The sequence below is a fragment of the Bos javanicus genome, chromosome 11, assembly GCF_032452875.1.
Source record: "Bos javanicus breed banteng chromosome 11, ARS-OSU_banteng_1.0, whole genome shotgun sequence".
NCBI lineage: Eukaryota > Metazoa > Chordata > Mammalia > Artiodactyla > Bovidae > Bos > Bos javanicus.
Window position 1 is genome coordinate 106,744,919 of NC_083878.1, and position 13,219 is coordinate 106,758,137.

At 55.6% G+C, this 13,219-nt stretch overlaps 1 protein-coding gene and 1 long non-coding RNA gene across 4 annotated transcripts in view; one reads left to right on the top strand and one right to left on the bottom strand.

The window, feature by feature from the left end:
- CACNA1B (calcium voltage-gated channel subunit alpha1 B) overlaps window positions 1–13,219 on the top strand; it is a 214,956-nt gene that overhangs the window by 147,724 nt on the left and 54,013 nt on the right. For all 3 annotated transcript variants that reach the window (XM_061434350.1, XM_061434349.1, XM_061434348.1), the window contains 4 exons: window positions 1,876–2,002; window positions 4,591–4,720; window positions 5,004–5,063; window positions 8,945–9,051. In XM_061434350.1, coding sequence (XP_061290334.1) covers window positions 1,876–2,002; window positions 4,591–4,720; window positions 5,004–5,063; window positions 8,945–9,051 — 424 coding nt within the window. The remainder of the gene's footprint in view (window positions 1–1,875; window positions 2,003–4,590; window positions 4,721–5,003; window positions 5,064–8,944; window positions 9,052–13,219) is intronic.
- On the bottom strand, window positions 1,373–3,937 carry LOC133257853 (uncharacterized). The gene is made up of 3 exons (XR_009739717.1): window positions 2,001–3,937; window positions 1,692–1,889; window positions 1,373–1,602 (listed from the first exon to the last, which is right to left on the bottom strand). It is a non-coding gene; the product is annotated as an uncharacterized LOC133257853 (long non-coding RNA).

Sequence of the window (13,219 nt, forward strand, 5' to 3'; positions counted from 1 at the left end):
AAGCGGCCCCCAGGCACAAGTGTCTCCCAAGGACTGTTGCTTCTCGGGTTCTTTAAGCAGTTACACGTTTTTGTTCTGCTTTTATGGTTGTCTATAGTAGGAGGTTGAGTCCTTTGTAATAAGCCTCTCTGTCATAGGCCATGGAAATGCTGGGCCACTTTTATAGGCTTCTATTGCTTGTTCACTTTTTAAAGACTCATTTTTTAAATTTCTTTGCATATTTATATTCAGTTCTTTAGTTCTTTTGCAGTCCTCATCTAAAGGCACATATATCTGAAGTCCCTTGGGAATTATACATCTATTACTAGCTTCTGCTGTCTTTCACGTACCTCCCTTCTTTTTGTGTTTGTTGATATGAGTTCATATATAATTGACCATAATGCACCCTTTCTGAGTCAGGCTTTATGAGATAATTAAGCCCTATAGAAAAAGAATTGTTTGGCTGCTTTTTCAGTTCTCTCGAGGATGGTACATAGCTCTAGCAGAGAAATTCTTTCTACATGGTGGACGCCTTGGGACATTAGGCTTGCGTTCTCTTCAAGCTGGCAACAGTTACCTCAGTCAGTGGGGATTCTGCGGGCAGATGGGGGATGTTCTTGCCAGAGACGACTTACCTGTGCTTTCCCAGAAGCCCAGGGCACTGCCACTGCACTCCTTCAGTCCCCTGGAGGGAGCAGTTTATTGTGGTGCCTCACTTTCCCTGCCCAACCCAGCTTTGCTCGGTCTTGTCCCCACTGGGTGATTCTTCAGTTCAGCCTGTTTCTTAATCTGAAACCTGGAGGTACTAACACACGCCAGTAAGTGCTGTCGTGAGGGTGAAGCACCCGGGCCAGCCAGCACGTGGTTGTTTTCATTGAACATCCTGCTCCTTTCTTCATCCCCCGCTCCAGCGACCCATATCTGGTCATCTGGCTTGATTGTGTTCTGTTTCAATGAAGTTTTTGTTTCTGTCAGGTCTCTTTTTTAAATAAACTGTTTCCAACAATGAATCTCCTTGGTTGTAGCTCTTGTTTTGATCCTCTCCTTATTTTCCTGATTTATTATTTATTACTTATTACTTTATTATTTCCTTGATTTATTATTTATTACTTATATATATTATTATTTTATATTACTATTATTATATATTTTTATATATTATATATATATTATTTATTAATATAATTTATTATTATTTCCTGGTTTTGATTTATTGATGAGTTCTGTTGTTGTTATAGTAAATTTATTTCAGGAGAAGTATTTCCATCCAGGCTCTGGCATCTTTGTTCCATTCTTTTAAGCAGAAAAAAATCTTTGTTAAGTGTATATTGGTAAGGCAGAGGGCTCCCCAGGTGGCGCAGTGGTAAAGGATCCGCCTACTAAATGCAGGAGACACAAGAGAATGGAGTTTAATCCCTGGATTGGGAAGGTCCCCTAGAATAGGAAATGGCAACCCACTCCTGTATTCTTGCCTAGGAAATCCGATGGACAGAGGGGCCTGTCAGGTTTACAGTCCATGGGGTTGCAAAGAGTCGGACACGACTGAGCACTCACACACACAGGGAGGCAGAGGTGTCCACAGCCAGGGATGCCCACCAGGCTTGGTGCTGCTCCCCAGAGACCCTGGTGGAGGGAGAGGTGAGGAAGGGTCTCTGGGTCTTTGCAGCAGACAGCCAGATCCTCAGAGCTGGCTCAGCCTGGCCATTACCCACCTCAGTGGCAATCTGGCTGTGATCAGACGGGGCCTCATGTGAAGCTGTGTTCTTGGCCTCATGCCCTTCCCTGGATGGGTCCATGAGCCTGTGGGGCTGGAGCTTGGAGGGTATTGCTCAGGGGTGGCCTGCATGGTGTGAGTTTATGAGTTGCACCCCTAACTTGGTGGCTTTGTGCTTGTAGGTGGTAACGTGGACCTGGAAAGCCAAGCAGAAGGAAAGAAGGAGGTGGAAGCTGATGACGTGATGAGGAGTGGCCCCCGACCCATTGTCCCGTACAGCTCCATGTTCTGCTTGAGCCCCACCAACCTGTGAGTCTTGCCACCAGCCCAGGTCCTGCGCTGTCTCCTATCCACGGCCTGCGAGCCATGTGCCTGTGACAGCAGGCGTGCTAGACGTGACCCAGCCATTGCGTGTGTTAGCGTCTTCATAGGTCATCACAGCTTCCCACAGAGCACGTTCTGCTGTTGCCTCACTTTGCGGATGAGGACATGGAGCCACAGGGAAGGCTGGCGTCCAGACGTATCGCCCATCCGTCTCAGTGCCGAGCTGGGGTTTACCCCAGACAGGCATCCCAGGGCCTTGCTTCTAACCCCCAGTGCAGCCGTAGGTCGCCTCTGCGCACACGCACCCAGTCTCACGCTGATCCACACCCTCCCCTGGAGCCCACGGACGCGCGTCGCAGTCACTCACACGTCTGTCTAGTGTTCTCCCCTCTGTTTACGTCATGTGGTCCCCACATGTCACGCATCCACATGCCAGTCCAGCTGCTTCATTAGCTCGACCGGTGTGCAGACAGTGTTCTAGGTGCTGGGAACCGCAGTGATGAGCCACCGATGAGCGCCTGTCCTCTAAGCTACGGGACAGTGGAGAGGCAGGCAGCAGACAGGGCACTGAGGGGCACAGAAGCCCCTACATGGTGGGAAGGGCTAGGAGGAAGCGCAGAGTGGGGGCTGGAGGTGTGCATGGGGCGCTGCGGCGCTGAAGTGGGAGTGGAGCCCGAGGAAGGAGAGGGGAGCCCGCCAGGCGGGGGGTGCAGGCAGACCCCACGCGGAACTCACCACGGGGGTGCAGCAGCAGCGTCCGAGGGACCGCCGACTCACCCCTTTCCCATGTCCAGCCGGCCCCTCTGCCCTCGGTCATCTAGCAGTCTGTCCATCAGCTCTGGCCGCCCGCCTTCCGCTCCTTCCTCTGCTCAGCACGCCAGTGTGGGGAGCTCTTTCTTTAGGGGTTGGGAGTGAGATGGTGGTCGAGACAGGTATGGCCCCTGCCTCCAGCACTGACTGGTGTGCCCATCATGTGAGTACAGCGTGGGTAGGTAGGGCAGGGAGGTCTGGTGTCTGGGAGACTTCCTGGAGGGAGGGAGAGATCTCGGCTGAAAGCTGAAGGGTGAGAGTCGAGGTGAAGAGGGAGCAGAGAGTGTTCTCAACAGGCGGAGAGAGCTTGCGATGGTCTCGACATGATAGACCTGGGTCTCCGAACAGCTGAAGGCAGTTGGGTGGAAAAGCACAGAGGCACACAGGGCCGATGTGTGTTCTGTGGAGAAGTGGGACGACATGAGAACCCAGAGAAGCTGGAGAGGCTGTGAGCGCTGGGGTGAGTCTCCGTCAGACTGCACTGGAGCCCTTTGGTGGGGAGAATGGAGATGAGACAGAGAGACCGTTTGGAAGGTGGTCGTGGCGATTGGAGGAGGGTGCTCAGAGTGGAGAGGTTTGGGAGTGAAGCGCTTGGAGAGGAATTTTAGAGGCAGAATCTGCAGGATTTGAGGGCAAAATAGAGGTGGAAGGGGGCAGCGTTGTGAAGGATGACAGCCAGGGTTTCTGCTTGATGGCTGGAGGCCTGGCTGTGCCCCGGAGCCTGGGGAAGCTGGCGGGTGGCATGTGGCCAGCAGAACTTGAGGGTCTGAGGAGGGGTGGAAACTCAGCCACAAGATGGACTGGTAGTGTTGCTTTGAAAGAAAGAGGGGCTGGGACGGAAGAAAGCCTGCGATGGAGTGTCGTGGGGGTGGAAGGAAAGCGTCTCAGTTTGGAGGGAGACGTGCCAGCAGGGCACGCGGGGGCTTGGAGGAGCAGCTTGGGGGTGAGGGGGCTACAGCTGGGAAGCGGTGGTTGGGACGAGGAGCAGACAGGAAGGGACAGAGACGTGGTGTCCCTGGGAACACGGTGCTGGTGAGAGGAGAGGTGGCAGGGGCTGGCGGGCGGAGGCCAAGCCCGTTGGGGCAGGAGGGACTGAGAGCACGTCTCTTGAGGGGGCAGAAGGCTTGGCTTCACTGTCCCCCTGGGAGGCCTTGCTGGTCACCGTCTCCTGCTGTGTCGTAGCGTTTGTCAACATCTGAGCGTGTCCTATTGATTTCTGTCTACGCTGTTCAGTGGTATCTTGGTCGCCACTGTGTCCCAGGCCAGGATGTACCTGAACAAACCAGAACAGTCATCGGTGGTGCTGACTAGCGAGTGGAGGCAGACAGGTGACTGAGGGGCAGGTGTGCACACACATCTCTGTGAGCTCAGACGAGGGTGCCGCGCCCAGCACTGGGGTTCAAGAAGGGCTGCTCGGGGACTGTTGGTGCTTGGCTCCTACCCCACCTACAGCAGAGCTGGAAGCCTGTCCAGGGCATGGTAGCCCCACAGCACATAGACACGCAGCCCTGGCTGGTCCCCAGTGGAACTTAATGTAGCAAAAGGGCCAGACCAACTTGGCCTGTGAGCCATGGTGGCTGGCCCTGCCTGGGGTTTCTGCAGCCTTCCACCACTCCCGTTCACTCCCAGGAATTTAGTCCCCATCAGTCACCTGGCTGCTGTCACCTGAACAGAGGGACGTTTAGCAGAACTCAGCTCTTTCCGTGGGGAGGGGCCGGGCCGGTCCTCCATCAGCCTGTGTTGACCCGTGCTTTGCCTTCCAGGCTCCGCCGCTTCTGCCACTACATTGTGACCATGCGGTACTTCGAGATGGTCATTCTCGTGGTCATTGCCCTGAGTAGCATTGCCCTGGCCGCGGAGGATCCTGTGCAGACAGACTCGCCCAGGAACAACGTGAGTGCTGCTGTTGGGCTGTGGAGGGGCTGGTGCTGTCAGGGCCCTGTCTGCCCATCAGAGTGTGGGGCTGAAGGTCTGGGGATGTGTCCAGGATGCAGTGAAGACCGTCCCTGAAGGGGACCCTCCCATGGGACGCTGGCCAAGCCTCCCCTCACTTCCCCATGACCCCAGGCTGATGGGTTATCTGTTCAGGCTCCTGAAAGAAGACATGGAGTTGCTGAACTGGCCCCGGCCCAAGCTTCCTGCCTTGCCCTTGAAAAAAGCCTCTTTTTGGTTCCAGGTGCTGAAGTACATGGACTACATCTTCACAGGTGTCTTCACCTTTGAGATGGTGATAAAGGTGAGACGTGTGGTTGCCTTGGTGACTGCAGGGCTTTGCTCATCCCCCTCGTAACTGAGATGAAGGCATGTGGCGAGTGTGCCCTGGGCGTGCACACATGTGTGGGTGACGAGCCCACCTGCAGAGGTTGTGTTTTGTGGAGACACGAGGTCACATGTGCTAAGGATTCCCCACAGTGTTATATCAGCCTCAGGAGAGCTCGTGAGCTCTGGGCCTGGTCTCCACTACCTGCTGACAGAGACCCTTCTCTCTGAGGCAGACAGGCTTCCCCCTCCTGTGTGGTATGAGCCCAGGTCGTGCGGGGTTGTCTCAGCAGAGAGGGAGGCCGGGACCTCAGTAGAGGAAGGAGAGTGAGGACAGGATGGTGGCCTCAAGGCTCAAAGCTTGCAGCAGGTGGGCGGCGAGGACTCCCGGTGCCTGACTGCAGGTGAAGCATGACCTGCTGTGTGGCCCTGGTCCTTGGTGCCCCCGAGGGCCTGTGCACGTCCCCAGGGTGCAGCTCGAGGAGGGAGGGCGTGCTCACGTGGTGGCTCGGGTGGCTTCTGTGCGTGCTCACTCCACTTCTCTTGTGAATCCCTGGGGGAGGTGCTACTGCATTTTACAAACAAGGACACTGAGGCCCAGAAACAGGAAGACACCTCCAGAAGTCACCGCTGCAGAAGGGCAGCTCCACAGCACGGCCTGCCCAGCGGGGCTGACCCTCCGAGGGTCTGCAGGCGGTGAGCTCCGGGCCGGTGTGCCTGGAGCCCAGCGAGGAGGAGACTCACTCAGGCTCCAGAGGAGCTGGAGGCCCGGCAGGATCTCAGCCAGTCTTGGCCGTGCGGAGTCACTGGGGTCAAGGGCATGGAGATCCAAATGCCTGTTGAGGCTTTAAGAGGCCATTAACTGAGCCATGTCAGCACCCTGACAGGACGTGACCCGAGCCATGACCCGCCCCCCCACAGGACGTGACCTGAGCTGTGACCCCTCTTCTGACAGGACGTGACCTGAGCCGTGACCCGCCCCCCCACAGGACGTGACCTGAGCCGTGACCCCTCTTCTGACAGGACGTGACCTGAGCCGTGACCCCTCTTCTGACAGGACGTGACCTGAGCTGTGACCCGCCCCCCGCCCCAACAGGACGTGACCTGAGCCGTGACCCCCCCCCCCCCGACAGGACGTGACCTGAGCCGTGACCCCCCCCCGACAGGACGTGACCTGAGCCGTGACCCCTCTTCTGACAGGACGTGACCTGAGCCGTGACCCCCCCCCCGACAGGACGTGACCTGAGCCGTGACCCCCCCCCTGACAGGACGTGACCTGAGCCATGACGCCCCCCCCCCCCCGACGGGACGTGACCTGAGCTGTGACCCCTCTTCTGACAGGACGTGACCTGAGCCGTGACCCCTCTTCTGACAGGACATGACCTGAGCTGTGACCCCCCCCAACAGGACGTGACCTGAGCCGTGACCTCCCCCCTGACAGGATGTGACCTGAGCCGTGACCCCCCCCGACAGGACATGACCTGAGCCGTGACCCCTCTTCTGACAGGACGTGACCTGAGCCGTGACCTGCCCCCCCACAGGACGTGACCTGAGCCGTGACCCCTCTTCTGAAAGGACGTGACCTGAGCTGTGACCCGCCCCCCCCCCCGACAGGACGTGACCTGAGCTGTGACCCCCCTCACAGGACGTGACCTGAGCCGTGACCCCTCTTCTGACAGGACATGACCTGAGCCGTGACCCCCCCCCACAGGACGTGACCTGAGCTGTGACCTCTTCCCTGACAGGACGTGACCTGAGCCGTGACCCCTCCCCTGACAGGACGTGTCCTGAGCCGTGACCCCTTCCCTGACAGGACGTGACCTGAGCTGTGACCCCCCCCACAGGACGTGACCTGAGCCGTGACCTCTTCCCTGACAGGACATGACCTGAGCCGTGACCCCTCCCCTGACAGGAAGTGACCTGAGCCGTGACCCCCCCCTCCCTGACAGGACGTGACCTGAGCCATGACCCCTCTTCTGACAGGACGTGACTTGAGCCGTGACCCCTTCCCTGACAGGACGTGTCCTGAGCCGTGACCCCTTCCCTGACAGGACGTGACCTGAGCCGTGACCCCCCCCTCCCTGACAGGACATGACCTGAGCCGTGACCCGCCCCCCCACAGACGTGACCTGAGCCGTGACCCGCCCCCCCACAGACGTGACCTGAGCCGTGACCCCCCCCCGACAGGACGTGACCTGAGCCGTGACCCCCCCCCAACAGGACGTGACCTGAGCCGTGACCCCCCCCCGACAGGACGTGACCTGAGCCGTGACCCCCCCCCACAGGATGTGACCTGAGCCGTGACCCCCCCCAACAGGACGTGACCTGAGCTGTGACCTCTTCCCTGACAGGACGTGACCTGAGCCGTGACCCCTCCCCTGACAGGACGTGTCCTGAGCCGTGACCCCTTCCCTGACAGGACGTGACCTGAGCTGTGACCACCCCCCCCACAGGACGTGACCTGAGCCGTGAACCCCCCCCAACAGGACGTGACCTGAGCCGTGACCTCTTCCCTGACAGGACGTGACCTGAGCCGTGACCCCTCCCCTGACAGGACGTGTCCTGAGCCGTGACCCCTTCCCTGACAGGAAGTGACCTGAGCCGTGACTCCCCCCTCCCTGACAGGACGTGACCTGAGCCGTGACCCCTCTTCTGACAGGACGTGACTTGAGCCGTGACCCCTCCCCTGACAGGACGTGTCCTGAGCCGTGACCCCTTCCCTGACAGGACGTGACCTGAGCCATGACCCGCCCCCCCACAGACGTGACCTGAGCCGTGACCCCCCCCCACAGGACGTGACCTGAGCCGTGACCCCTCTTCTGACAGGACGTGACCTGAGCCGTGACTCCCCCCCGACAGGACGTGACCTGAGCCGCGACCCCCCCCAACAGGACGTGACCTGAGCTGTGACCCCTTCCCTGACAGGACGTGACCTGAGCCGTGACCTCTTCCCTGACATGACGTGACCTGAGCCGTGACCCCTCTTCTGACAGGACGTGACTTGAGCCGTGACCCCTCCCCTGACAGGACGTGTCCTGAGCCGTGACCCCTTCCCTGACAGGACGTGACCTAAGCCGTGACCCCCCCCCCCCCCGTCCCCGACAGGACGTGACCTGAGCCATGACCCGCCCCCCCACAGACGTGACCTGAGCCGTGACCCCCCCCACAGGACGTGACTCGAGTCGTGACCCCTCCCCTGACAGGACATGACCTGAGCCGTGACCCCTCCCCTGACAGGACGTGACCTGAGCCGTGACCCCTCTCCTGACAGGACGTGACCTGAGCCGTGACCCCTTCCCTGACAGGATGTGACCTGAGCTGTGACTCCCTCCCCGACGGGATGTGACCTGAGCCGTGACTCCTCACCTTGACAGTCACGCCCGGGACCGTGACCCCTCCCCGGGGGGACGTGACCCGAGCCGTGGCTCCTCACCCTGACAGATGTGCCCGGGACCCCGTCCTCTCCCCTGACAGGACATGACCTGAGTGGCAGCTCCTCACCCTGACAGACCCGCCTAGGATTGTGTCCTCTCCCCTGGGGGGACGTGACCCGAGCCGTGGCTCCTCACTGTGACAGACCCGCCCTGGATTGTGTCCTCTCTCCTGGGGGGACGTGACCTGAGCCGTGGCTCCTCACCCTGACAGACCCGCCCTGGATTGTGTCCTCTCTCCTGGGGGGACGTGACCTGAGCCGTGGCTCCTCACCCTGACAGATGCGTCCGGGACCGTGACCCCTCCCTGGGGGGGTGGTGTGGAACATGAAACAGCATCCTTCCTCTCACCGCAGGTCTCTAGGCTCTGGCTCTACCTTTCTTTTCCGAAATATTCTGTTCCTTAAAATGTGTTATTCCCCTAAAGATGATCGATTTGGGACTGCTGCTGCACCCCGGTGCCTACTTCCGGGATCTGTGGAACATTCTGGACTTCATTGTGGTCAGTGGGGCCCTGGTGGCGTTTGCCTTCTCGTAAGTACCTGGGTCTACTCTGATTTGCTGGACTGCACCCCCAGAGCTGTGATAAGTGTGGGGGAGGGGAGGGAGGGCCCCCGGCCCCACGCTGTCTCTCATCTGTCCTTGTCCGCTTGGGGCCGACTGTGGGGCTGGGAGGACCTCAGGGCTTGTCGACCCTGCCACACCCTGTGGTTCTGAAGTTGGATAGGCAGGTTCTGCCTTAAGGTGTCTGCCTCCTGCGTCCGACAGAAAGCTCTTGGTGCCCTGAGGAGGCTGCACTGCTTGGTCAGCCAGTGCAAGTGGGTGCGGCTGGGTGTCTCCCCTCCTCTGGGGGCGCCTCTGTTTCCTGTGGCTCCTAGTGAGCAACACTCAGCCCTGTTGTGGCTGGGCCTAGACTGGCTCCCTCAGACCCTGCATGGTGGTGGGTGGGGCTTGGGTGGAGCTGGGGGCAGATGCTGGGGAGGTGGTTGCTTACCTAGACAAAGACGTAAGTAAGCTCCTCGATGCACAGCGATCCTGAGGGTTGGGGTCATCTCTGAGCCCACGGGGAGACCTCCTCACTGACTCTCTTCTCTTTGTCTCCTGTTGCTGGACTCTCGGTAGGAGCTTCATGGGGTAATGCCTTCCCTCTGTCCCCTCACACTGTCCCACATCACAGCACGCTGCGACCCCACGTGGGCCGTTTCATCACCATGCCTCACCTCTGCTCATTTCCTCCACCATCTGGGCTGCATGCTGCCAGGAGCCATGTCCCCCAGCCACATGTCCCCACCTCACCTCTGGGGGCTGGGTTGGGGGCTGGGGCTGGGCATGGCCCCTCCTTGGTGAGCAGGGCATCCTGACTGAGTGCTGGAGGCTGGGCACCTGGGTCTGGAGGGCAGTGCCCACTCTGGGTGGGAGCTGTGTGACCCCAGCTGCCAGGATGTTGGATATCCTGAGACACTTTCCCACTTGTCTCCTCTGGAAATAGGGCTTTCTTTGCTCTTTCCTTTCCATACTTCCCTGAAATGCCCAGCATCTCTGACCCTCGTTGTTATAAAACAAAACTCAACTGAGTGAATCTGAAGGTCTGATTGGGTTTGTTCAGTGATTTGTGAGACAGGCAGCATCCCATCTAGTAGTTAGATAGGCTGTACATGATGGGAGCTGTGTAAAATGGAAGGCCTTCATAGTCAGGGAGCCAGACAAGGTTTTAACTAGAGGAAAGAAAGGATTGCTTCAGGCAGTGTTACCTCAGTGGTGCTCACCAGGTGATTCCAGAAATTTCATTCCTGGGAAAGGTTAAAACTGTAATAAGTCCTGGTCTGCTCTCCTGTGGGCAAGTGGCTCCACTTTGGTCCTGTTTCTTTTTATTTTTCCTTCTTCTCCTTCATTTTCCTCCTCCTCCTTTCTCTCTCTTACCCTCCTTTTTTTTTTTTTAAACAGTTCTCCCCTTCTGATCAAACTGTCAACCCAACTGAGAGATGTGATAAAAATTTTAGGTGTGTCCACTGTGCCGACTTAAAAAGGACAATGTGAGAGTTGCAAGTTAAGTTTTATTTGGGGAAAAATGCGGACTATGTCATGGGAGATAGCATTTCAGATAGCTCTGAGAAACTGCTCCAAAGAAGTAGGGGGAAAGGTCAGTAAATATGTGGTTTTGGCAAAGGGGAATACATGCAATCAAGCACATACATTTTACAGAAGGTTTCTGTTCGTGATGAAGAGCAGTCATCGCCATGAAGGATTTTAGTGCTTTTCTAGATATGACGAGATGCAAGAATTGGGCTCATAAAATCGACTCCTGGAAATATCTGTCTGAAGAGCTGTTCTGCCAGTTTTTCCTAGAGCACCGAGGGCCTCATTTGTGCTCTCCACCTGGAATTCCTTTCGGGCAGGTGCTGAAAGTCAGCAGCTGCAGCAGCTCATGACTTAATCCTTGCAGAAGAAGATGACAAGTGTCAATTTGTAGTTGACATCTGAAAAAAATTTACAACCTGTAAGCTGAGAGTTACCTTGTATCTGGCTGACAAAACTGAGGACTTAAGCCTGGGACACAACATCTCAGATAACTCTGAGAGACTGTACCAAAGAGGCAAGGGGGAGTCATGAGCCACGATATGTAGGAGTTTTTGCAACAGAGACCTGGTAGTCAGAATATCAAAAGATTACTGTTAATTGAAGAAAACTAGGCATCTTAAGGAATTTAGTGCTTTCCTATATATGGGAAATACGAGAGTCTGGGCTCACTGAAGTCATTTCTTTGATGTGCACCTTAGCTATCTGGGGCCAGTATCCTGCCCTTCTCCTCCTGAGTCTCCTCGGGGTGTCCCGCTGATGGGGGCTGGCTCACTGCTCGATGCGGGACACCCTGACTCCACCGCAGTGTCCCGAGGGCTGACTGTCAGCTGCGATGTGGCGGCTTCGTGGCCGCAGTACCCTTTGTTACTGATGTGGCAGGCGGTCCTGTGCACTCACAGGTGCCAGCACCGCGCTCCGCTCGTGTCGTGTGGTTTTTGCAGCTTTGGCCTTAGACATGGTATCCGCAGGTCATGATGTTTCTGTTTAATCCCTATGACAGTCACACAGATCACAGTTTTAGGTTTATAATCCTCATGTTGGTCATTTTCTTTGCTTCTTTTCCGACATTCCAGTCAGAATGGAGACCACTTACTTAGGCTGTCAGCTACAAACATGTATTTAAAGTTTTTGAGAGAATATGACAGACATATCAGGGGCATTATAAACAGGATAATTCCTAATGTTTGAAGTGTATTTTGGAGTGATGGTGCCCAGGTCATGGTCCCCTAATCAAAGAAAGATCCCATGAAGAAGTCACAGATTTGAGCCAAGTAGCTGGCTCCGTGATCTGATGTAACCGATTTTCAACTTCCCCAGAAGTGTTAATCCAGGTACCGTAGGTGGTATTGGCCAAAGCATAGACAATTTACTGCTCTGCTAAAGATAACCGAAGGCTATTCTATTATTAGGACCAACCTTGGCCAGAGTCTAAGGGTGTCTCCTGGGAAGCTGATGTCTTAGCAGGGGACTCTGCAGTGTCTGCAAGAGTTAAGGAAAGGTTCTGATCATATCTTGTGCACATTTGCTCCTAACCAAGTGATGGACTTGCTCACAGGGTTTACTGTGTTTACCCATTTAAGGCAGGGGTCACTTAGGTTTTTAATGTATTTGGAAAGAGAATCTTCTGTCATGAAATAAGGAGTTTCCCTAAATGTCTTGCAAAGATGGTACTGCTGTGGGGTTTCCTAGTGAGTGGAGATAAATCAGATCTACTCAGTTGGGACAGATTGGAATCAGCCCTGGGCAGAGCAGCAGGAGTGAGGCAGCCCCAGCCTTGGCGCTGGGGATCTGGGATTGGTCCAGCACGAGCCTGCTAAAGCCAGCAGGGCCTGGCCTGCTGGACACTGTCGCAGGGGCCCTCTGAGGCCTGTTGCCTGTCTCTGCTCCAGGATTTGAGAAACCAGTGTAGGGGATCAGCCCAGGGAAGGGATGCGGGGCTTCTTCAGGTCTGAAATTTTTATTCAGGGTTCCAGTCCCTGAGGCTCACTGCCATCTGGGTAGCGAGGAAGACCTGGGTAACGAGGTGCAGTTTCTTCCAAGGGGATTGTGGGGCAGTCTTTGTTCTGATTGATTTCAAATTAGAGGGGTGGAAGAAAACTGGAAACATGAGTTTGTTAAGTCAGAGCCAGATATTTGAGGAAATGAAGAATTCAGGATCCAGACAAGTTTGTAGGTATACAGCAAAACCTCAAAAACAATTATTAGGACTAGAATCTAATATCGATGGAGGGGCAAACATATTTTTTCTCTCTATAATACTCCCTTTTTTAAAAAAAAAACTAAAGATAATCTCAGTAAAAGTAACTTGTTTGTATTAAACTTGGTCTGGTTATTTAGATAAGTGCTGCGAGAAGAGTGACCGATCATTTAAGTGCTTTTTGAGACTGCTTTGTTGCTGCTAATTTTCATAAGGAGTTTCAGACTGAACTCTCAAAAGCTTTCAAAGCCAGGAAACCAAGCCGAGGACATGGCCATCAGATTGTACCTGCGGCCCCTTGTCAGTCAAAGCCTTGGTCATATGGCCAGTGTTTCCAGTTGTGTCCTAAAGAAGGAGAATAGGTTCTTATTGAACTTATGCGAATAAATATATTGTCATGGAAGTCAGAATACTCATTGAAATACT